Source organism: Bos mutus, chromosome 2, assembly GCF_027580195.1.
Source record: "Bos mutus isolate GX-2022 chromosome 2, NWIPB_WYAK_1.1, whole genome shotgun sequence".
Lineage (NCBI taxonomy): Eukaryota > Metazoa > Chordata > Mammalia > Artiodactyla > Bovidae > Bos > Bos mutus.
In genome coordinates this window covers 130883058-130909536 of record NC_091618.1, presented here as the reverse complement: position 1 = coordinate 130909536, position 26479 = coordinate 130883058, and the positions used below count along the sequence as shown (strand labels likewise).

Sequence of the window (26479 nt, the reverse complement as noted above, 5' to 3'; positions counted from 1 at the left end):
AATAGGGTGGCTGCTATTGGATATGGAGTTTATTTTTTGGGTACTGAAAGTGTTCTGCGATTTTGGTGAAAGTTATACATTCTGCTATTAAGCACTGAATTGCACTATATGCTTTAAAATGGGTGAATTTTATGATACATGAATTATAGCCCAACAAAGTTATTTTTAAAAAACAGTAACTTCGGTTATATTCATGTAGAATCAAGGTGGACTTTTTATTTTTCTAGATGCTGGACCCATTATCTTTAAGCAGCCCTGAAAATTCTGGCTCAGGAAGTTGTCCATCACTTGATAGCCCTCTGGATGGGTAATGTTGATTGTAGTTTTTGTTTTTTAATATACATGGGTAAATATGCATATGTATTAATAGCACGTTGAAGTAGCACATCAACTCTTCTGTGCTACATTCAGAGGAATGTAGTTCATACTCATGTATACTTAATGGCAAATTGATTTTTCCAGTCATCAGGCTCAGTATCTTTTTTACTTAAAATGATTTCTGATGATAATATTTTGTTTCCTTCTTGGTAAATTTACTTTTAAACCTGTGTTGGTGAAACTGCTGTCAAATGTTTCATAATAGGTTTAATTTTGGAGATTCTTTAATTTCTGTTGTTCAGAATTATTTTTATTCTGGTACCAAATTATAAGTACTGTACATTCTTGGTAATTATGTCCCAGTTTTGGTTGTCAGTTAAAATTTAAGTACTTTTTGTGAGGAATATACTTTTGTTCAGGAATATAAGCATGGTCAAGTTGCATCTGTGAATTTTTGTTACAAGTGCTCCCTCTCTCCTGGTCTCAGCAGGACTGTTTTCACTTGTAGCGTGCAAAGTCAGTACCTATTTACTCTCCTCTGAGACTGCTTTTGAAAGTAACTTCTGAAAATGCAACTACTATTGTATGGAAATATACATTTAATTTTCTATTAATCATGTATATGAAACCATTGTCTGTGCCCATGTCTGTCTCAAGATAGATACTTAAAACATTTAAGGAATTCAGGGGAATGAATAGTGATGTGAAAGCTACATATTGAGTACTTAGTATTTGAAAGACAGTGTCCTGAGATAGACAAGTATAAAATTGCTGAGTTAGTATTATCTCCTTGTTATAAATGTGGAAATCATTTCAGAAAGATGATTTGCCAGGGTTGCAATAACTAGTTTAAGTGGCAGAGCTAGGATTGAAACACAGGTTTTTCCATGTATCTATAATGCCAAAATGTATCTTTCTTAACCACTGTACTCTGTAGGTCAGTTTTAAAAACCAGGCTTTTTGTGTGCGTGTATCAAATAAGTGTTTGAAAAAAGTTTCCTTTTTTCAGTTAATGTTTCAGAGAGAGTGCTGTACCTGTGTATGTATATATTATATATATATAAAATATGTATATTTGTGTGTATATATTTCAAATACCTATATATCTATACATACATATAGATACTGATATTGCATAAAGATTTTTTAAAATATCTTAAATACTTTCTCTTAAAATAATGACACTTTTTCTACTTTTTAGAGAGAGCTATCCAAAATCACGAATGCCTAGGGCACAGAGCTACCCAGATAATCATCAGGAATTTTCAGGTTAGACTGTTCACATTCTAAATGTTTAAATATTTATGTCATTGAATAATATTTTGGCTGGGTGGGAGAGAGAAATTTTTTTAAAAATCCAAAAATGTGTAAATGTGTTTTTCATGATCAGAAATATTTGATTTTTTAAATATATAACTTTCTTATGTATCTTAATAGACTATGATAACCCTATCTTTGAAAAATTTGGAAAAGGAGGAACTTATCCAAGAAGGTATCATATTTCTTATCACCATCAAGACTATAATGATGGTAAGTTTATTAGGTCAACAACAGTTGTTAAAAATCTCGCAGACAAAAATAAGTTTGTTCCTGTATGACTTAGTTTTCTACTTAAAACTTTTTAAAAAGACTTTGGATCATAACTACAATAGCATTTTAGCTTTATGCCAGCTTACCTCTTGAGACATGTCTTTCCTTAGAAAAAAAAGAAGTAGTTAAAAATGGTACTAATTAAAATTACTCCTTTAGTGATGAAATGCATACTGTATTTTTTTTTTTTTGTATTGTCCTTTTAAGGAGAAAAAGTACTTCCTATTAACTTTACAGTTTTTGTTTATATTTTAAATCATTACTGAAAATGAAAATAAAATATTTTTCTCCTTTTTATACAAAGTGAGAGAGTTCTGTCTGTGCTTTTATGAATGTGTGAGCACACAAGTTATTTGAACTTATATTCAGACTCTGTTTCTTTTTTCCCCATTTTTCATTTCTACTTATACCTTTTTTTTTTTTTTCGTGATTCAGTGTTAGCTAGGGTAGTTCCTTGAACTCTTAAAAATACTGTTCTTAAGTTTAAAACGTAAAATCAAATAATCATTGCTGTTTTAGCTTCTTATCCTAGTCACAGAACAAATTCTGTTCCTTATGCTACAAATTTTAAATACTTTGAATTACGATATATTATTACAAGTTGCAAGGTAATTCTGTTTTCATTTTGTAGGTCGTAAAACTTTTCCAAGAGCTAGAAGGACCCAGGGGACCAGCTTCCGATCTCCTGTGAGTTTCAGTCCTACTGACCACTCCTTAAGCACCAGTAGTGGAAGCAGTATCTTTACCCCGGAGTACGATGAGAGTCGAATAAGAAGAAGGGGAAGTGACATAGACAATCCTACTTTGACTGTAATGGACATTAGCCCACCCAGCCGCTGTGAGTAATAGAAATTGGCATAGTGAAATGTGTGGCAGAACCTGTGCAGAATTTTATAATATTAATAGGAGCAAATATAACGAAGCCAGTCCTCAGGGTGCAAGCAGGTTTTCAAAAGAGGTAAAAATGATATTTCTAATGTGTTTATAATGTTGGGTAAAAGCATGGTATTACTGCTAATTACTTTAAATGATTTACTATCTTTTGCTTTTTTTGGGAAAATTGTTACCAGTTACTCATTCGTTCATTCCACATATTCTTATTGAATGCTTAGTTCTGAGAAATTTTAAATATGACCTCCAAGATGTAATCTAATGGGGAGAATGATGTGTGGAGAAATAATTATAGTATAGTGTCTAATCAAGACCTTTAATGTGAGGAGGAATTCACTAGTTAAATAGGTGACATATACAGGAGGCCATGACATATTTTGGGCTTCCCTGGTAGCTCAGCTGGTAAAGAATCCTCCTGCAATGCAGGAGACCCTGGTTCAATTCCTGGGTTAGGAAGATCCCCTGGAGAAGGGATAGGCTACCTTCTTCAGTATTCTTGGGCTTCCATGGTGGCTCAGATGGTAAAGAATCCACCTGCAATGTGGGAGACCTGGGTTCGATCCCTGGGTTGGGAAGATCCCCTGGAGGAGGGCAACCCACTGGAGTATTCTTGCCTGGAGAATCCCCATGGACAGAGGAGCCCGGCGGGCTACGGTCCATGGGGTCTCAAAGAGCTGGACATGACTGAGTGACTGTGCACACATGACATATTCTGAAAATGAGAAATAGTTCTTTTTTGGCTGAGGTGGAGGATATCTTACTTGAAGCAGCAGAAATAGAACTAGAATGGTAACTAAGGCCAGATTGTGGAGTATGTGACCTTTATCTTGTAAGCAATATATAAAAGATTCATGCTCAAGGGTATTTTTTGCAACAATATTTGTATACTCTGAATTCCTTGCTTTTGTGCTCGTGTTGTCGTATTTTACTTTTACACCTGCAACTTCCATTACATTGCTGCTATTTTTGGCTTAGGCAACTATATTTTAAAGTAATTAAAATAAGAGATGAATGTCTTTTATATTTACCTCCAGCTTATTTCTATAGATCTTTATTTATGTTGATCCAGGATTCTGTTAGGTATCATATCCCTTTTGCCTGAAGAATTGTTTTTAACCTTTATTCTAATATGAGTCTACTGGTAACAAATTCTTTCAGCTTTTGTTTGAAAAACTTTTATTTCTTTATTTTTGAAAGATACATATATTTTTCAGGGTATAGAATTCTGGACATTTTAATTTTTTTCTTTCAGCACTTTAAAACTGTTTCTCCATTGTCTTCTGGCTTATATACTTGCTGAGAAGTCTGCTGTATTTCTTACCTTTGTTCCCTTGTATGTAATGTGCTTTTTTTCTCCCACTGGCTGCTTTAAAGATTTCCTCTTATTAGAATGAGAGTGATGGTCTTCCAGCTTTCTGCACTGTAGGCAGATGGAAAAACTTATTACAAATATTACTGCAATAAAGATTAGAAATAGCACATCTTATATAATCAGTGGCATTTTAAATTGTGTGAAAGATGCTATTATATTTATAATCAGGTAAAAAAAAGCCTCATTGGAAAAAATTAGTCCTAGGAATCTGAACCATGTTTGGATTTAGAATTCTTACAGTTTTCAAAGATGATGATCATTATGAATTTGGATGAACATGATTTTCTCTTAATATCCAAGCATATTCAATTAAAGATATCACCAATGCAATAGTCCTTAACCATTGTGTGCCATTGGGCTACTCCCATTTTAAGAAAATGTTCTTTTTTAGCACCTCGTGCTCCAACCAACTGGAGATTGGGCAAATTACTTGGCCAGGGAGCCTTTGGCAGGGTCTACCTCTGTTACGATGTTGATACAGGAAGAGAATTGGCTGTTAAACAAGTTCAGTTTGACCCAGATAGTCCTGAGACCAGCAAGGTAAGAATCATTGAACAAGCAACTTTGTCACATTATAAGAACCATTTTTACTAAAATAAATATAACACACCATAGAATTTTTTGTTTTTCCTCAATGCAAATTATTTGAAAAAAATAGATAATGGATATGTTTACTTGCTGTGTACTCTGGATTTTCTGTTTTAGTACTCAGTTGTATTCTTAATCTGATTTAGTGTTGGTTTAGCATACCATCAAGGACTGTTACAGAATTATTGCCTAGAGACTTTAAAATGTTTATTCTTTGGGAAGTGGAAATTTCAGAATGAAATCACCTTGATGGTCTATGATGTTTGCATTTTTTTTGCTTTTACTAGCAATGCTATAAAGACTTAACAATGAGTTCTGTCTTTCAGGAAGTAAATGCACTTGAGTGTGAAATTCAGTTGTTGAAAAACTTGCTGCATGAGCGAATTGTTCAGTATTATGGCTGTTTGAGGGATCCCCAAGAAAAAACACTTTCCATATTTATGGAATATATGCCAGGGGTAAGTTAGTACATCCTTTGAAATTAGAGATACTCTATTTAAAGTCTTAGTTGAGGATAAAGAAAAACAACAACTTTGATTATAAAATGTTATGGACATTTTGGAAGAGTTTAAATTTAATATAATTTTATTTTTCTGTCTTCTTCACTTATCTTTGTATTTTTTTTTAAATACTAAAGTATACTAAAATAGGTTATAAACATCAGAGCAGTCTATACTCAGATTTCCCTAAGTGCACTAAAAATAACACACAAGTGGTTTATCCAAACCAGGATTCAGCCCAGGACCACACCTTACATTTTGCTACTATGTCTCTTACCCCTCTTTTAACATAAAACAATTTTTAGGTGACATAGATTTGACAAAGAGACCAAGCTAGTTGTTCTGTTGACAGTCTCATCTCATAGACTTCTCTGATCACATCCTCATGGTAGTATTTAGTTTGTTCCTTTGTCTGCATATTTCCTATAAACTCCAACTTAGATCTAAAATCTAAATTATATTCAAATTCAGCTTTTACCAGCATGCATCCCAGATGATGCTGTGCATCCCATTAGAAGACACACAGTTTCTGGTGGTTCTGATAGTGATGTTAAGATTGACGGCTTAATTAGGGTGATTGACATCCTGTTTTCTCCATTGTAAAGTTTTTTTTTTCTGAAGACCAGAAAGTAATCTGAGCGGTAGCAGTGGCACATGGGAATATCCAGTTCCTTTTCAATCATCTACCTAAATGTTTTTAACACAGATTAATAAGAATTGCCTGAGTCATTCATTTCATTAGGAGGTGAAAATGTGATTTGCAAAAAACTCTTTCATTCCTTCTACATTATTTTTAGTATATGTAGAGTACATTCTAATACTAATGATTTTCAACATGGTGGTATATTTACTCACTTAAAAATACATTCATTCTCATAATAGGTGATATGTGTTAGAAAAAGATTTGTGGATCTTTAAGGAAAAAGCTTATTAGAATTGTATGTAAAATAAAATATACATATTGCAGCTTAATCTTATGGATCAACAAAACCGTGGACCAGTATCTGATAGTACAGTTGTCCTTTGGTATCCCCGGGGGATAGTCAGGCCCTCCCACAGATATCAGAATCCAAGTATGCTCACGTCCCTTATCTAAGGGTATAGTATTTGCGTATAACCTGCATACATCCTTCCATATACATTGTCATCTCTAAATTACTTATACTACCTAGTACACTGTAAAATGCTACATAAATAGTTGCCAGTGCAGCAAATTCAAGTTTTGCTTTATGGAACTTTCTGGAAATTTTTTTTCCAAATATTTTCAATGAGTAGTTGGTTGAATCTGGAGATGTGGAGTCCAAGAATATAGAGAACTGATTGTAATGGTTTTAACCATCCTCAGTCTTACAAGAGCAACAGTAAACTTTGATTTTTATCTTCATGAATAATTGTTTATAGTGACATCATTGTTATTCATCATTGCTGCTGTTTTATTTTCAAAGATTTATCTTGGCAGTGTAAAAATTGTTCTTTAAAATTCAGTCTACAGAAATAATTCAAAAGAAGACGAAAGTTGTGTACCTTTGTTTTAGTACTGTCTGTAATGGCAAAAGTGGAAATATCAGTTCACTCAGTGGGAGTAAATTATGATGACATTGTCCAAGAGAATATATATTTAAAATTGTGAAAACCAAGTAACAAAGTTGGAGGAAGTAGGAGTACTTTGAGAACGAAAAAGAATATAAAATGCTTTTTAATATTGGTAATGGTATTTTAAAAGTATCTGTATTTGAAAAATAACAGAAGAAACTAAAAAATGAAAATGTAATATGTTGGTGTTGTGATTGATTTTTCTTTTATTCAGATTTCCATTACTGTTTGTGCAGTAAAGATGTAAATTAAATACCTATGAATAAATGTGACTAGAGATGGAGATTATTGAATATAAAGTTAATTAAATTGGTTTGTTGGCTAGAACCAATTTATGTCACAAATAGAGATGTAAGTCCTCTTTATATATTTAGCCATCTTAAGACTAAACTAGGACTATTCAGGAAAAGGTATTAGATCATATTTCTGATTAGATTTTGTAAAGATAGCTATCTTTTCAAAGTATAGGTTATCAGTCCTTGAATTTGAAAAGCATGTTACTAGATTAATTACAGTTCTCGTATGATAAACCTATGGCATATATGGACTGGACATAAGTGTTCCTAGACTTTGCTGAATCTCCAGGTCTGTGAATTCTGTATAATTTCCATCAGTAGATTTGGTATAATGGGCCCCTTTATGCCCTAGATTCAAGCTTTGCCAGAAACATCATTCTTCAATTTTCCCAAAAATAGCATTTCATTTTTTAGTTAATCTAGAACTATTTTCATATTAGAACTGTAAGTTTCTTTTATCTCCAGTGCCTGGATTAGCAGTTGACTTCTGTTACTCTTACTTACACACACAGTTTATCTGGCACAGTGCTTTCCAGCCCACTCCAGTTGTTCACACCAAAGAAGGTAACATTTTCATGTTACATAGCAGTATACACACTACATTGAGAGAGCTGTTAGCACCATGGGCCACTGGCCTAGCTGCCTGAGGACCCAGAGGATGCAAAAGTCTGGCAGTCATTTGCAGCCTACAGGTATCTGGGGGCTTATGATTTGGAAAGCTCAGTTCTAGCTCTGTTATTTTGTGCATTACTACAAGAGAGACATAGTAAGTTGACTGAACAAAAAGCCACATTGAGTTATAGGTATGCCTGGTTGCCTAGCTTGAGTCACTGTCTAAGGCTTTCAATACATGTCTGCAAGTCAGGGTTAGCAGGACTGCATCTTGCTGTCCCTTCAGGGATTGCTCAGAATAGTGGAAACAGCATATGGCTAAGTCTGCAAAATCCAAGGATCTATTTTTATATGACAGAGTATACAGTTTACAAGAATTGAAAGAAAGACAGGAACATTTGGATATATTTTTTCTTTAAAGGAAAAGATTTTGTCCCTCAGGAAGCATTTTATTTCTATCTTTTAAAGTGGTGATTGTCAAATTTGCACGTTGGAATTATCAGAGAAGCTTTTTCAAAATTCAGATGCCCATGTCTTACCTCAGATTGATTCTCTGTTCTCAGAAATAGCACCTGCCTAAAAAGACTTCAAAAAATTAGAAATCCCTTTTTAATATACTTTTCTCATGTTTTGAGCTAAAATGGTGAGTATATAAAAGAAAAACTTTAAAATCTTATATGTGTTCTGATCTTCTAATCATACCCATTCTTTCTCCTGAGAAGTAATTTTTCAGATATCAATAAAACAGTGTTTTAAAAACAAAGTAAGAACAAAATAAATAAATTTAAAGTAGGACATACATAGAAGAGCAAGTAGGAAAATAAAAAAAATGTATTCAGGGCAAAAACAAGCAAGACAAAGGTACTGGAGAATTTTAAAAATTGTAATTAGCAAGAGAACAGGAGATAGAACCAGTGCAGTCACAGAAACAAGGATATCAGTCAAAAATAATTTAAAGGCTTTCTTCAGCTATGCCATATACTCTTTCACAGTTCTAGTCCAGAAATACAGTAGAGTTTTGTGTTAAATTAATGGCATATAATGTCCTTTCTAAGAATTCCTGTGTTCTCCAATTAGAGCCTTCTAGTCATTGATTAGAATTCTCTAAATTAAAACATCTAGTTTTAAATAAGTAAGTCATGGGATGTAATATACAGCATAAGGAATATAGTCAAATAATACTGTAATGACTTTGTACCGAGGTAGATGGTTACCAGGAATGATCACAGTGGTGATCATTTTGTAATGTATTTAAATGTTGAGTCATTATGTTACATACCTGAAACTAACATGACATTGTATGTCAACTAAGCTTCAAGTAAATAAAATAAAGAGCACTTCATTCAGTCAATAAGAATAATAGATAAATATAGGTACACAGATCTTAAAAATATTTACCAGTGCTTTTCCTTTCCAACCATACTCTAGTTTTCTTTTGTTTTCTCTTTTCCTAGGGCTCCATTAAGGACCAATTAAAAGCATATGGAGCTCTTACTGAGAATGTGACCCGGAAATACACCCGTCAGATTCTTGAGGGAGTTCATTATTTGCACAGTAATATGATTGTTCATAGAGATATAAAAGGTAAGTAGTGAGGTGTTTTTTAAGTACTCAGTTGTTTTGTTTTTTTTTTTTTTTAATGAAAATGTGCTATGGTTAAGAAATTTAACATTTAAATTAATTCATCTGCCTCTACAATGCCATAGGAAAACAATTCCAGCTAGTCCTGTTGTTCAGGTTTCCAAAAGGGAAGCTGTCCTGTGGAGGTTCACAGAATCAGTAAAGTTCAAATGAACATAAGAATGAGACATATTTTCATACACAGCACACAGGCTTAGAACATAGTGGTTAGGAATAGGGGGTCTTGGGGTAAGGAGAGAGTGGGACAAATTGAGAAAGGAGCATTGAAACATACACATTACCAGGTGTCAAACAGACAGCCGGTGGGGAGCTGCAGTGTAACACAGTGGTCACAGCCTGGAGCTCTGTGACGACATAGAGGGGTATGGGAGACACGTTCAACGGGGAAGGGGTATATGTATAGTTATGGCTGACTTACGTTGTATGGCAGAGACAACACAGATTATAAAACATCCTCCAATTAAAAATAAGAAAAAAAAGGGGGGCTCAAATTTGACCCAGTTCGCATTCAGGCTTTATCCATCATCACATGTGTAATCTTGGACAAGACACTTAGTCTTTCTATGCCTCGGCTCCTCAGTTTTTAAACATTAATTTGGCCGATCTGGATCTTCGTTGCTGCACTTGAACTTTCTCTAGTTGTGGCAAGCAGGGGCTGCTCTTAGTTGAGGTGCATGGGCTTCTCATTGTGGTGGCTTCTCTTGTTTTGGAGCACGGGTTCTAGGTACACAGGCTCAGCAGTTGTGGCACATGGGCTTAGTTGCTAAGGCGTGTGGAATCTTCCCTGATTGGGGATTAAACCCGTGTCCCCTACATTGGCGGGAAAATTGTTACTCACTGCACCCCCAGGGAAGTCCCAGAAGGAGCAGTGTTTAAATGGCAAAGGAAAAAGAAAGCTAGTTGCTTACTTTTAAGTTTATACTCATGAGTTCATAATGAAAAGTAGGGAACCAGCTCATTATTTCGTAATAGGGTTTCTTTATTTGACCTTTCTTTTATGAACTATACTGCTGCTGCTGCTGCTGCTGCTAAGACGCTTCAGTTGTGTCTGACTCTGTGCGACCCTGTAGACGGCAGCCCACCAGGCTCCTCTGTCCCTGGGGTTCTCCAGGCAAGAACACTGGAGTGGGTTAAAAGTGAAAGTGAAGTCACTCAGTCCTGAGAACTCTTAGCGACCCCATGGACTGCAGCCTACCAGGCTCCTCTGTCCATTGGATTTTCCAGGGAAGAGTACTGGAGTGGGGTGCCATTGCCTTCTCTACTGAGGACTAAATAGAGGATGACCTTTATAAAAATATTTTGGCTAACAAAGAGGGAATGATAGAATAGTACCATTTTACAACTACTAATGGGATTAATAGATATATGCACTAAACATTAATGGTTGCTAACATCACCTCACAGAGACAGTCTGTCATTGCATACTTCCTATTTGTAGACTATATCTACAAAGCAGTTTCCTACCCACCCACCCCCAAATTCTTTTTGAACCTGAGTCTGATCAAGCCTCTAGATTCAGCTACCAAATTGGAAAATTATGGAACATTTATAGAGAACAGATCAGCATGTTAAATGACTCCTTAGGATGGGCTCGGCAGAACCTAGACCATAAGAAAGCTGTAGGCAGACAACTTAGATTCTTCATAAACTGCAAAGAAAAAAAAAGATTGGAAGGAACTTTAGGAAAGACCTAAAAGATGTATCAGTGATTCTCAACATAAGGTCCTTGTTTGGATTTGGATTTTTTTGGGAAAAAAAAAAAAAAACTTAAAACCCCACTGACTATATATTTAATAATGTCAAGGAATTATTATCTGTGGTCTTATGTGTGATAAGAGTCCTTGTCTTTTAAAGATGTGTACTGAACTGTTTATTGATCATGATGTCTTTAATTCAATTCAGATAATATGAGGGGAAGGAGTGGCTAGTAGTGTGGTTCGAAGAGGTTGCCCAGATGATTGCTGGGATTGGGTGAGAGGGCCGTGCAGTGTTCTGTCTGCTTTTGTGTGTCTTTGAAAAGTCTCCTTAACAGTTTACTTTTAACGTATCCAAAGTAAGGTTTTAAAAAGTTAGGTAACTATATTGGGAACCTGGTATGTACATTTTCTCCTCAGCCCTTTGTATGGATGAGCATTGATTCAGCATTGGTGATGACTCCCCAGTGATAGCTCTCCTTGTCTACCTGCCTGGGACTGTTTCTGCCCAGGTGGTAACCATTAAAAACTGGCTTGTTGGTTGTCCTTCCCCAGCTTAAATATTTTAGACACAGTGGTGTGGGTTTTTTTGACAGAGTCCTTCTTTAAGTATTGGACAGCAAGAGGTGTCAAAAAGGCAGTGCTGTTTTAGAGAATCATTGGTACCAAGGCATACTTTGGCTTATGCATGCAGAGAATGAATCCTTGACTCTCCCCTCAAGACAGGCCTTAATTGACTAGACTGGGAAATTTGCTGGAGAACAGAAGACAGGGCCAGAAGTTCATGGTAGGGATGGACAATTTGCATTCTCTCCAGTCTATAATATACGTTTTTCTCCACTATTCACATTCCTTCTTAGAGGCTGTTTTTAAAAAAGAAAAAGAAGGTAGGAATCTTTTTTTTAATCTAAAATATGCTGAAGGTTAGGAAGATTTTAGGTAAAGTTTAGAAACTAAAATTAGATAAGTCGATAAAATACTTGTTTAAAAACAGCAACTTAGCTGGAACAACATGAGCAAAAAAAATAATAAAGTCATTGGTTTATAATCAAAGTGCAAAATAAATATCCGTGTATTCATACTGGTAGAAATGGATGGTTGAATAGGTAGGAAAAAAGAGACAAATCTCCTACGCAGAATAATTCCAAATAATATATGTAACTACTTAAAAAATGGTAGTTTTTTAGAAATAATTTATATATGAAGAAACTAGACTTATAATCCTAGAAAAAAGGTTGAGTTTAAAGAATGGTAAAGGGGAAAATAGAGAATAAAAATAAATGAACCTAGCTCCTAGATTGCTGGTTTCTGATACCATTCTCCACTAGAAGGAACTAGTGTCCCTTGGAGAAATGGCTGACTGTAGAGCCGGTGCAGGAGGTGCAGAGTGAGCATGGGGCATCTTCTGGTTCCAGAATGTAAGGCAGTGCTGACACAAACAGTCCAGAAATCCAAACAAGTGAGAACACGATGACTGAATTATGGCAGTGGGACACAGGCGTCAACAGAGAGGACTCCCAATGGACAAAGCTGTAAACAACATGAGCAAAAACAAAACAAAAATAATAATAAAGTCATTGTTTATAACCCAAAGTACAAAATAAATATCCACATATTCAGATTGGTAGAAATGGATGGTCAAATAAATAGGAAAGAAGAGACAAATCTCCCATGCAGAATAATTCCAAATAATATATGTAACTACTAAGCCTAGAGCATAATTTCTCACTCACTTATACGTAGTGAACTTCTTCCAGAGAGCTGAGTATGGAAAGGGGGAAAGAGTAACTTTACACTGGAGGACTCTGTAAACACTTTCTCAGCTAAGCAGTCGTGGTCAGTTTATAATAAATAAAGTTAGAAGTTTGTTATAGAAGCAAATGAAATTTTAAAACAGAAACCTTGAAGCTTGCTTAGATTAGATTTAAAATGTACTATATAGAAGTTGAGGAGAAATTTTGATTCTGGAGGTTCCTGAGGAGAGGCTAGGTTCACAGGGAAGTAATCTTGTAGACATGGGCTTCTTGCTTTATAACAGAGAGGCTGGGGCCAAGAGCCTGCTATTGCTTTCATCATCCTTCCCTGAACTTCCCGTTCCTTTTTTTTGAACTTCCCATTCTTAGTCCTTTTCCCCTTTCACTTCTTTTTCATCCTCACCTCCCACTTGCACCAGCCCTTTTCAGTGGGGGAACCTTTTCTTAGGTCTTGAAGCACACACAGTGACACTAAATTTTCATTGTTCCATGTAAGAAATCTTTAATACACACTGACCTTACACCTAGCATTATGCTAGGTACTATTCAGAGGTGCAAAGCAGCCTGATTTTGGAGACAGATTGAAGAGTCTAAGTAATTTTTTGCCATTTTCTTTTACGTTATATTCCAGATTACCAATAAAAATAATGAAATGAGGATATTTCTTGTTTTAGGCGCAAATATTCTGCGAGATTCAACAGGCAACGTCAAACTAGGAGATTTTGGGGCCAGCAAACGGCTTCAAACCATCTGTCTTTCAGGGACGGGAATGAAGTCTGTGACAGGCACACCGTATTGGATGAGCCCTGAAGTGATTAGTGGAGAAGGCTATGGCAGAAAAGCAGATATCTGGTAGGTTTTGACGCGGGATTTGCCTGAAAACACATACCTTATTAACATATTTCCACTCAGGATGGAAATTATTGAAATGAACTTAAATTCTTTTTTGTATTTTTGAAATAAAATGTCAGGATTACAAGGATTGATATCATTTTAATTATGCCCTTTGAGGCTTAATAACTGACCAAATAAATAAAGCTTTCGAACCATTTTTTCATTCTTTGAGAAGAATTTCATCTTAAGAAAATTTCAGCATTAGAAAGCTGTCTTCATTTTATTTCCCGGATGAACTTCTAAAGTAATTAATGTTTATTGCTAGTCTTACAAGTCATTTAACCTTTAATTGCTTAATAATTTTAAGTTAGAACATAAAACGGCCATTTCCTACTTCCCACTGAGAAAAGTGGTTTTTTCCCTTCGGTGTTTATTGGTATTTGTTGAAGTGGCAAAGAGAAGGTTTCTCTCTGTGACCAGTGCAGAGCTAGGAAGTGAGGGAGGGGAGTCTCTGTTCCTCCTCTTGCCGTTCAATAAAGGTCACTCTGGTTCCTCCTTAACCAAGTTCTCACTGCCTGCCAGCTCCTGAGCCTGAGATTGGGCACCCTGAGAGGTCAGCAGTTCTCTAAACCCTTTCTATTGTGCAGCTCGGGAGTCTCTCCTGCCTGCTTCTCAGCCCCAGCTACTTATATGAGTTCTTTTGAGTAAAGTTGTTAATAGGTATTCGTTTTAGGCACCTAAAGACAAAGAATTTCTAATGTTTCTATTCTTTGTGAGATAAAGACAAAAAAAACACTTACATTCAGTGGCAGGCTAGAGAATTATATGGAGCAAAACTTATGAATAATATTCTGTGCCTAACAAATTTGAGAGCTTAAATTGTAGTTTGTTTTCATTGATTTTTATGTTTAAAGTACAGGTTTGGGTTTTTGTTTTTAGCTCAAACATAAGCTGCTTATTTTTTTAACAAGATAATAACACAGTAATTTAGTTGTAACAAAGCCATCAACAGAGCCATATAGAAACAAAACTAAATGTATTGCTTTAAATTGATGATCTCCTTTAAATAGGAAAAATTTAACCTGTTAGTCTAGTGGTTCTCAAACATATCCACACATTTGAGAAATGGAGGGAAGAAGGAGGAATAAAGTTAACTATACCCAGAGCTCATCTCAGAACTATTATATGTGAGTATCTCAAGAGTGGGGCCCAGGCAAAGATTTCTGAAGTGTTGTCAGGTTTGAGAAGTACAAGTCTAAAGTAATAAGCAATAAAAATTATGCCTTAAAAGCAATTCAAAAACACAAAGTTAAAAAAAGAAATATGGTAAATTTCTTTTCTCTTACCCTAGCAAAAGGAGGAGGAAAGCACCAATTCATTTCTCATTATTTTTTATCCGTTTTTGATTGCCCAGAGTGGAGTTTAACAAACATCAAATATTGAAAGTTATACAAATGTATTATATGCTACAGTTTTCACTACTTTACATTTGGAAAGCTCTTCTAAGACAGTACCAGCTTTCAGAAAGAAAATCACTTTTTAAAATTTGCATAGATGTTTAAGTTGGCTGTTGGTTCAACTAAGAGTTGATATAATGCACTAAAAGGCATTTTATTAGTAATAGTTATTATAAAACAATTCATGTACCACAAATTTAACTTTTTGGTGCAACAAGAAGAATATTTGTTTCCCATTTATTTCTACAGCTGTTAGAATTCATTGAAATGCAGACTTAAAACATAAATTTTTCTTCGAGACTGCATACATAAAATACTTTTCCTATAACTACACTATATCCCTGACAGATCCCTACGGGGGAGTTCAGTAGTGACTACAGGCATATTTATCTTTAAAGCAATTTTTTTCTCATTGTTTGGGTTTGGGATTGATACCAAGTTTGGAAAAAGATGTTTCTTTAAGATTACATAAATTCACTTAAAAATGTCTCCTCAAATTTAAAAGCCCTGTTTTCTTCAGCTCCTTCTGTCAGGTCTCCATGTCAGTCGATCTAAACCACATCATTCTTGCCCTGAAGTGCTCTTCTCTCAGGTTGTCTTCATTTGACCTTCCGTGGATTCTCCTCCAGGGCTGGGAGGGGGCCTGGTGGCTGGGAGCAGGTGTCCCGGCCATCACGCGGTTGGCCAGGCCAACTGAGGCCTCAGTCACCCCTGCGTCTTTTTGGCGCTTCACAGGGGCTCCAAGACCCCTCAGGGCTGCTGGGGAAACGGACAGTCCAGAGCAGGAGCCCTTCAGAGGCACGTAGAATGTCAGCCTCAGAGCCCAGCGGCTCCATGAGGGCGCCGAGGGCCGTGACCCCAGTTCCAGCTGTCAATGGTGACAGCCTTGTAATGAAGTTTTACACTTGAAACCAAGTCATGTTTAAATGTATATGAACTTCACACGTTTCTCATTTCGTAGGTAGTTAACTGACTTTCATGATGATGTTGTTTGTGTAAGGTGTTTTTTTTCCCCTCTTAGGAGCGTGGGCTGTACTGTGGTAGAAATGCTAACTGAAAAGCCTCCTTGGGCCGAGTTTGAAGCGATGGCTGCCATCTTTAAAATCGCCACTCAGCCAACGAACCCAAAGCTGCCACCTCATGTCTCCGACTATACTCGAGACTTCCTCAAACGGATTTTTGTAGAGGCCAAACTGAGGCCGCCCGCCGACGACCTGCTGAGGCACACGTTTGTGCACTGCCACTAGCGGCCGGGGCCTCTGTGCGCCTGCCCAGCTCCCTGCTGTCCACGCACCCTCTCTCTGACTGCACTTTTCCTTGTTTATAACAGAGAGATGCGGAGGGAAAAAGACAAGAGGGAAAAGTGTTTCTCTTGATTCTTGGTTAAATTTGATTACTAATAATAATAGTAACCTAAATTTTTTATATTTAATCTTTTTTTTCCCTTATAAGAACTTGAAGCTTTTTTTTTTTTTTTAATTTTTATAATGTACTGATGTGGTTCAGAGACATACAGCACTTTAGTACATAGTCACTCTTTTTAGTACAAAAAAATCATTGGAATACCTAAAGATTGTAGAGTCTTTCCCTGTGTCACTGACGGATTGGCAGTGATGGGGAGACAAGGAAAACGAGAAGAAAAAAATGATGTATAATTTGTAGATTTTAGTGATAGTATTTAAAATAGATTCTCGTTTGTGGGGTTGAGCCCTAAACTTGAGTTTAGGATAGGTACTCAACTGAAAGAATATAGGTTTCTTCTTGTATCTGTATTCTTTAGATCCTAACCTCTGTCTACCAAGCTTTTTGCTCAGTAGGAATCTTGATAGAAAATATGAATCTCTAGAGGAATGTTTATTTGTTAATCCTAACCAGTATAATAAGCAAATACACTATAATAGATCCATATTACTGGAATCTATCAACCTTGAGGGATAGCTTTCTGCTTTAAAAAAAAAAAAAAAGATACTGTTTTATTTTAAAGCAGATATGTGAAGTCAATAAGCAAATTCAAATTAAAAGATAGAAGACTGCTCTAATTAAATGTCTGAGAGTAGAAGAGGCCACATTTGCCAGTCAGCAGAAATGAAAAGAACCGAGTGTGGTTTAGTGCATGTTAAACTGCGTTCTTTACCTGAGGGGGAAGCCCCAAAATCAAGGGGAAGGAGAAGTGAAATCATGCATACTGTATCTTTGCAGTTCCAGCTCCTGATTCCCCGCAGGTAAACATCTTGAGGAACTGAGAGTTTAACCTGCAGTATCCATGTCTTAAAAGCTAATGTTGTGAGAGAAAACCCTTGTTCTTTGGATCACAGAGGACTAAAGTACCTCAGAAAACAGTTACCATGTAAAACAGTGGTTTTCATGGCTGGGGTGGGGATAGTTTTACCTGGCATTTGGCAATGCCTGGAGACATTTTTGGTTGTCATAAAAAAGAGGATGCTAGAGGCATCTAGTGGTTAGAGGTCATGGATGCTGCTAAACAAACTAGAATACACAAGAACAGCACCTCCCTTCCCCATCAAAGCGTTATCCTCCTCAAATATTAAAAGTGCTGAAGTTGAGAATCCCTGAGATCAATACTAGCCCTGGTTATAAACCAAAAATGGCTATGTACAAAGCAGGTTCCTTGCAAAAAGTAAATTTCAGAGAGTGATATAGTGCATAATGAGGGTTTTACAAGAGCAGAGATCACTACTTCAAGTCAAGGGTGAATGATCTGTACAAACAGCAAGGAGCAATCCTTTTCTTACCAGCTGCATATTGCACCCAAATCAGTAACTTTCATTTTGGAAATAAAATTAACTTAAACATGGAGCCTGTTGAACTCAGCCATCTGTATGTATGTATTCTTTCCTCGGAAGTCAGTTCATTCATAATTGTGGGAAAAGAAAGGCATATTAAAACAAAGTATTAACTACTTTAAACGAAGGTTAAAAACTGCCAGATATTTCTAGTATAAGAGCCAAGGACATTAAGCAGAAAGAGACTGCTGGGAAACTCCCACTATCTCTGATGGACCTGTGCTACTGAAAAACGTGAATGATACAGTGATTTGGCCACTTGCAATGTTTTCAGCATATTAGAGCAAGGGCTGAGTACTTTAAGGGTCTAGAAAATAGTATTCTTCCTGGAGGCCCTCAGTGTGATGCCTTTCATGGGATTCATAAGGGACTTGGGTATTTTATTTTCTGCTGAAAGGTATGCTTGTTTAGGAATCGTTTTAAAATACTTTGTTTCTGAAGTTAAGTAGATGTTGGTTTACTGTATCAAGGTCCTATCTGGCATTCCCTGTAGGAATATTTGAAATTCCACTAGCTAGTCTGAGAAGAAGTCAAAGCACAAATACAGCTGTTAAAGCTTCTCCTATTCCCGTATAATGAAAGGAAGCAGCTTGCAAGGAAGAATATGAATTAGTAGCCTACCTCCCACCCCCCAGAAAATCAACTGCCAAATCTTGTGCTATAAACATAGTCCCCAAGGATGTGGATCTATTATAATTTCTTCATCTTTTATGAGTGAAGGCATCTCTTCTACTTGAGCAAGACCATGGTATCTGGACCAGTGGGCTTTTCCTTCCCTTGTGCTGTGTGCTTGTGATTTTCTTTTGGCTCAATTTTGGTCTGTCAGGGTAATCAGCAGTGCAGAATATGAGACAAGTGCTCTTTAAAGAGAAACCTTGGGAGACTGTGAAACCCAAAGCAAAATGTTTGCTTTTTTCAGTCTCTCTCTCTTTCCAAAATGCTATAGAAAATAAAATCACCTGAAAAGAAACTACTATGTTAACACTGCTGCGTAAGACCTTTGTTTTATAAGAAAAATATTAGCTATGGAAAAGTATTGTTCTCTATGTAAAGACTTAAGAATAGATAATAGTTTACAGAGCTATATAAAAATGTGATGTGAATTTATTTCATACAAGTTGTTAAAGGTACCAAAAACACAAAAAAGTTAATATATATAAAAACTACTAGAACAAAAAAGCTTAAAGTGGGGTGAGGTATGGAAGATCAAAATTAAATTTAAAAAAGAAAAATTTGAAAGGAAACACATCTATCAGGGGCTGTAACACTCCATTTTTTTTTCTTTCTAATAATGCTATGGATCAACAAATGAAATTTGAACTTTTTAGGATGACTATAAATGTGTTTTGTTTTTTAAATGCACAGCCTGATTCTTCTATACTGTAATGTTTCTTTGCTGAGGCTGGAAAATGACCAGACTGCTAACTTTGTGCCTTTAAAATGCGTTCTGCTTTGATAGTGGCAGACTTTTTGGTGCTGGAGAAGATTCACTAGCAGTCTTTTATGTGCTTTTCAGGATATACCTTTCTACTTAGGCCTTGAGAGATTCAAGATGGCATGACTTAGGCTTGGACCAAATACAAGATCTTTTACATTGCACTCAAATTATATTGAATAAAAGGGTTTAAAAATATCATAATGACTAATAGAAATTTTGATGATAATTCTTTAAAATGTATTTTAAAATATACAGACTTTGAAAGTTTCAATATGATGATCTTTAATTTTCCTCATTTACAAAACATGTTTCTAACCTGAGAAACAGTTGAAGACTACTGCCTTAGAAAAGTTTTCAAAGGCATGACAACCTTACATAATTTATATGGATTGAAATGTTAATGCATAGGCTGAACTAGAAAAGAAAAATTAAAACTTATTTCATAGTAAATTGAATTGGCTTTGAAGGAGTCTTTATCTTATTTCCAATAGAAGCTACATTTAAAAGGTGAAATTATTTCTTTAGAGTAGCTTTCTCTGCTACTTCAGTTCTTGTATATGTCAGGTCTGGTGTGTAATATTTCTGAGATGGAAGTATAATAAGGTACATGAAATTACTGAGAAAATACAATTTGAACAGTTTATAGGGACAACCAAGCTTGGGAGCAAAAGCAAATACATTTGCCAGATGCAAACTCCTTGGCCCACAGCAGAGTTCTTTGTCATTGATTTCATTTGGGACCAATAGTTCAATATAAAATCACCTAGTGTCAGCCAAGTATAGGGATCTATCTATTTTTTTTTTAACATGGTGAGTCTTTTTCATTTACTTATTCAATATTGTGACTTACTATGTCAGGTATTAAGTTAACTTGTCCTTAAGGAGGTCACAGTCTAGGAGGAAAAAATGGGCAAACAATTGTTTTTTTTGACATATCTTAACTCTGAAAAGTTCGTCAATGATGTTTTAAACTGTTATTACTTATAAGGTGAGGGGAAAGCGATTTTGGGTGGCCATTGGCTGTGATAAACTGAACAGCAGACAGCAGAAGCGCCCCAGCTGGAGAGATCTGCCACAGGTCAGGCCCCCTCTCGCTCAGGACTCTGAAAACCCAGCCTCTGTTCAGACAGTCCCAGTGATGGGGCATTTATTCCATCACATGGCACTTTTTTTTCCCCTGCTTTTTTCTTTTAAAGAAAATATTTTCTTTTGGTCTGAATTATTAAAATACCCAAAACATTTGATAGAAACTGAATTCTGCCAACAGTGTTTTTTATACTAAGATCAGGAAAATCTTGAGATCTTACTGTTTTATATGAAGTTTGGCCTTTGTTACACATGTAATGTTCATATTTATTTGAATCTTAAGATTGGTTAAAATGTTAATGAAAAGCAGTTTAATTGTTAATTTTTCGTAGTGCCTTTTTCTCTGTATGCCTTAATTTTGTTTTATATCAATAATAATTCACATTACCCACCGCAATGAAAGTTTCTCCAAAATCAGTAGGCTTCAGGAGTTCCTTTGGCCTTAGACTGTGTACTGGCCATTAAACTTTTCTTAATGCCTGCTTCCTCCTACCCTTTTCTACCTCTTTTTTTTAAAATATGTTAGAAGAGAAACATTAACATTGTTTTGTGATAGACACATTGCAGTTTTACTAGACACAAATTTCTAAGATAAGGATAGAAAGATATTTTAATTCTAAAGAGACATAGTAAATTATTTTCCAAGTTGATTAGTTGATTTTTCAATCACATTGGCACTGTTCAAATTCTTTGCATATCATGTTTCAGTTAACGATTTTCAAAGAAGAACTGGAATGGTGGTTTTTGTCCTAAAGAGATCATTTGAATGGTTTACAAATGTTAAGGCAATGAGACTTAGGGCAATGAGCAAGAAATCCAGGGATAGCAAATTCTAATCCTTACTTTTAAGCTAGCATTTTGACTAAAACTCTAGCTTTTCTGTGAAGAGTGTGTGTCTGTGTGTGTGTGTGTGTGTGTGTGTGTGTGGAGTTGGGGCAGGGGTGGGAAGGAAGGAAAGGTGTGAATGTCCAATTAGATTAGTCTCTGTTCTTGGAAGAACAATTTAAATATGTATAACCTACTGATGTTGGAATGCCAGCACATTTTCCAAAAGTAGCTAGTACAAACAGTTGTTTAATAAAGGTATTTATTGTAAATTGCCAAGCTCTTGGTTGCTAAAAGTAGATTAAAATTGAATTTGTATGTGTGTATAATAGCTTATATATAATTCCTAAATAGAAAGTAATTGGTTTTGCATAGTTCTTCATGAGCTCTTTGGAATAGAAATTCTGCCAGACATTATCAAAACAAGCATCCTTAGCTTACCAAGTGTTCAAAAGGAAATTGTTTTATACCTCTTTTTGGTTGGCTAGGGAAGGCGTGCTGTGAAGCTACTGTTCCTACTTGATAGTCACCTTTAGCTTTGCTTTGACTTCTGCCGCGACCTGGACAGGATGCCATAATAGTTGTGGGAGTTATCGTGCCTACTGACTCTGTGTTCACCTTTCAGAGCTGTAGCGGGTAGTGCGCTCTTAGGGCAGTTTAGAGAACCTTCTCTCGATGGTAGTGAGAGTGGACATGGTTTAGTTTCAGAAAGTTGAGGGAGGAGTCATAGCTATAGTAAAGAATAAACTTTATCTTTGCTTTGTATTACAGTCTCATGTAATTCTTCATATTTTTCAAAATTGTGCATTTTAATTGACAGTAATGCTATTTTTGTTAATAGAAAAGGCGTTAAATCAGTGATTACTATTATTCCCTATGCCTAATGACTTCTTGTTTGTATTTACAATCTGTATTATCAGAATCACTTTAAACCAAAGCTTTTATATTCTCTGCACACATAGCCAAAATGATTAGCACTGTTACTTCTGCCCAATTGTAAGCTAATAGTGTAAAAATGATAAAACAGGTACTAGTAGAATTTGTATCTCAGTCTATCCTTCAAGTTAAAGGACAGGTGCTCGGTGTTTGCATTTAGACATGCAGAATTTACTTCAACTATTATGGAACTATATAGACATTACAGACTTGAGCTTGTACACGTGCCAATCTTATTAATGTCACTTGACCACAGATGCATATACATACACATCGACACACATGCCTCAGGTTGGGGGCGTACTTTCTTCTTAATGTCTTGACATTTATGAACTTGTGTTTGACTTGAGGGGCATTCCAGGAAAGTTTTGCAGAAAAGTAGGTTATGGACTTTTTGTGCCATAGACATTTTGGAAGACAAGGACAAGTCTGCTCTCCAGCATACATGCAGAATTTGTCCCCAAGTAGGATTTCTGAGTCCCTTAATGCCAGTTGAGGACAGTAAAGTTTGTGACTGTACTGAAAAGCACTTTTGTCTTCACTTATTTGTGTAATTAACTGTTGGTGATTTAGCATTAGCATTGCTTGGAGGGGAGAGATAAGTAACAAAATTACATCTAACTCTGTTAGACACTTAGGCTTCAAAATAGATTTGTCATGTTCTCATTTTTCCAAAGACTTTTTTTCCACCTGGAATAAGAAAGAACTAGTGGAAACATTTGCGCTGGAAAGGTTTACAGGCAAAAGAAAGTAGGCCAAACCCTTGGAATATACCCCATTCAAGTGAAAGTGCAGTGTCTAAGGATAAGAATACTTCTTTAAAAAACAAGCACTTGTTTTTAATACAGTCTTAGTAAGTAAAAGGTTTACATTTTTTCTATTGCTGTTGGTTTTAAAATTTGCTACCCTGCATTCTGAAATATTATAAAAGAGTTAATACCAAAAATACTTTTAATGTCTGACATCTCTTACATTTCACATGGTTCTTTTTATTCAGATATCATTGTAAATAAAAGTAAACTTGGATAAATATGAGAATAAACTTTTAATTGTTGCAAATTCTGATTATCAATTTGTAAATTTACCCTTTGACCTAATGTACATTTTTAAATGTAGCCATTAAATTCTCTATATTTAATCTGTTAGTTTCTCTCTGTAAATGTTTTTAATCTCAGTTAAATGCTGGGCAGTTTATGTACAGAGGTGTTCTTTTCCTATCAAGGTTGACTTTTTTGCACATTTTTGGAAATGTTTATTTGTACACTGATTTACTACTCTGACCAATAATTGTTGATGGGTGTGTGAGCATCGTGAATGCGTGCATTGAACTACTGTCTGTGTCTCTATGTTTAAACTTCTTTCAAGATGTAGCCATCAGTAACTGCATTGCTATTACTGATTTAGATGGACTTTCATGCTTTTACAAAGTATACTTATCTATGGTTCTATCTTTGTTGAGAACTCAGGAGTTCAACATCACTTTCTGATTTTATGTGTATTCTAAAATCCATGACTAAGTTGAAAGTATGCTTGTAACTCTGTGTATTGGGGGATGTGTGTGTGGAGATGTCTTTTTCTGTCTGTAGGTATGTGTATATATCCCAGTAATTTCTTATTTTCATTTCTACATTTTTATGAACTTGTTTTATAAGGGTACTGTTTAGTTAGAATAATTAAATATATATAAAGCTTTCTGAGAGATTATTTACTATATGAATATATTTTCAGCTGGCTGATCAAAACTATTTTCTTAATTTTGTTTTTACCATTCAAAATGTATTTGTATTTCCACAGTTGATTGCAGATTTACTTAGATATCTATCAATTAAAATACTCTTGCAGAGAACATTGAATTCTCATTGAGAATTCTATGAAATGCAAATTAAGGGGAAAAAATAGGTTTTAAGCAGTAGCAAAAACACTGTCCACTAAAACAACCTTTGAATTCTCAGAGCTATGAAAAAATGTGAGAAACTAAATTATCTTGAAGAGATGTCAAGGCTTTTATATCTCCAGTTGCTGTTCGCCTGTCCTACTGTTTTTGAATATTTCCTTTATTCTACCCCAAAGATTTCAACTTTCAGTTTTCTTCTTACTGGGCAAGGTCAGACCTCACTCATAAAACAATATATTAAAAAATTGTGATTCTCTGTGATTAACTATAAATTGGTTTAGAAATGTCCAAACATACATTATTGTGTCTTTACACCGTATTTTGTATTTTAAGTAACTGGCAGAAAACGAATTGGGAATTAAATTTCCAATCTGACAATGTTGTTGTACTTAAGGAGAACCTTGTTTTTAATATGCGGTATCATGTGAAATTACTTATGTTAGGAATAGAGTCCACTGTTGAAGTTGAATGTCACTAAGCTTATGTTATAAGGAGCCGATATGATTAGAAAAACCTACCAGAAGCCAGATACAGTGTGGTATGTGCCACATTTCATGCACATTTGACTTTGTGTTCATTCAAAATTGTGCTTGTAAAAATGTATAAAATTTTTGAGTTTTACAGTTTTTATGTACTTGTTTTTTCTTGCTGGTAAATAGCTTTTTTTTTTAATCTAATGTGAAAGAAACCATGTTTATATTTTGTTAGTGATCAATGACTTTGTTTATATGGAAATTTGTATATGGTTGGCACACATCTTTGTTTAGATTTATCGTGCATGAAGGCCTGCAATAATTAGCACAATGAAAATTGCTTTTTCTTACATGTTCATTTTTTGAAAGATTGTGGTGCAAAGGCTTACTCTAAGTAACCTTCTGGACTATGGAATGAATATAAATGAATGGCACTTTGAGTGTTAATAAAGCTGATATTTATTTCCACTGTGATTGCTTTGTCCACAGCTCTTCTTGGACACACTGTTGTCTCTCCTCTGCCTGCTTTGATCACTCTCTAGGAGACAGCCTAGAAACATTGCAACTAAATCTTCCCAAGATACAAGTCTGTAATGTTCTCCTCAACGTGCTCTGGCATATTTCTCTAGATACTTTGATTACCCAAATCAGAAATTAACAGTGACTAAAAACAAAAAGACTACTGTCAGAGGGTAGAGAATGGACACTCCCACAGTACTGGAGATCATTTAAGTTAACACTGTCATATACAGGGCAGCCTAGCAACACCAAGTCAAAAGCCTTAGAGTCTTGTATATCCTCTGACCCATCAGTTTTGTGTGTAGGAATATGATTGCAGATGTGCAAGAATATATCTATAAAAGCCCCAAATTGAGTTCTCCATGTTCAGTACTGGGGGCTGTTGTAACAAAGCACTGCAAACTGGCTGGCTTGTTTTGCTGTAGAGGCAATAAGGCCGAAGTTAAGGTGGGCTTCTCAGGTGGCTCAGTGTAAAGAATCTACCTTCAGTGCAGAAGACATGAGTTTGATTCCTGGGTCCAGAAGATCCCCTAAAGGAGGAAATGGCAACCCACTCCGTTATTCTTGCCAGGAAAATCCCATGGACAGAGGAGCCTGGGGCCATGGGGGAGTCTACAGTCTGTGGGGACATGACTGAGCATAAGCACACACAGCAACACGCACAAGGCATCATCAGGCCCGTGCTCCCCCTTAAACCTGCAGGGGAGTCCTTCCTTGCCTGTTTCGAGCTTCTGGTGGCCCCAGGCATTCTTGGCATGTGGCTATGTGGTGGTCTCCCTCTTGTTTCTTTTTTTTAAGTAAGGACACCAGTCATGCAGTATCAGGGCCCACTGTAATGACCTCGTTTTAACTTGATTACCTCTAAAGACTGTATTTCCAAATAAGGTCACATTCTGAGGTACTGGAGGTTAGGATTTCAAAATATCTTTTTGTGGGAAACACAAAACATACTGCAGTCTGCCCTATGGCTCCTGAAAATTCATATTTTTCCCAGGTACCAAATACTTTGACCTCATCCCAACTTTCACCCCATCCCAACTTCCCCCAAAGTCTTATTCTAACATCAACTCTAAGTCCGTACATGTTACTAAACTTCCGTTCATTCAGTTCAGTCGCTCAGTCATGTCTGACTTTGCAGCCCCCACAGACTGCAAAACACCAGGCTTCCCTGTCCATCAGCAGCTCCCAGAGCTTGCTCACATTCATGTCCATCCGGTTGGTGATGCCATCCAACTCATCCTCAGGAAAATTAACCGGGTTTGGCAGTTAGAGCATAAATGCTGTATATTCAAGGTCATTTTTTGTTTTTCTTTGGCTGCTCCACATGGCTTGCGGGATCTTGGTTCCCCAACCAAGGATCAAAC

General features: G+C 35.9%; 1 protein-coding gene across 1 annotated transcript in view; it reads left to right on the top strand.

Moving 5' to 3' along the window:
• The window catches only part of MAP3K2 (mitogen-activated protein kinase kinase kinase 2), a 90466-nt gene extending 65396 nt beyond the window's left edge, over nucleotides 1-25070 (top strand). Inside the window, exons 9-17 of the mRNA XM_070359768.1 lie at nucleotides 228-307; nucleotides 1520-1587; nucleotides 1756-1848; nucleotides 2540-2746; nucleotides 4563-4711; nucleotides 5086-5217; nucleotides 9215-9344; nucleotides 13524-13701; nucleotides 16162-25070. Of these exons, the coding sequence (XP_070215869.1) occupies nucleotides 228-307; nucleotides 1520-1587; nucleotides 1756-1848; nucleotides 2540-2746; nucleotides 4563-4711; nucleotides 5086-5217; nucleotides 9215-9344; nucleotides 13524-13701; nucleotides 16162-16387 (1263 nt within the window). The 3' untranslated portion in view covers nucleotides 16388-25070. The remainder of the gene's footprint in view (nucleotides 1-227; nucleotides 308-1519; nucleotides 1588-1755; nucleotides 1849-2539; nucleotides 2747-4562; nucleotides 4712-5085; nucleotides 5218-9214; nucleotides 9345-13523; nucleotides 13702-16161) is intronic.
• Nucleotides 25071-26479: the final 1409 nt, after the last annotated feature.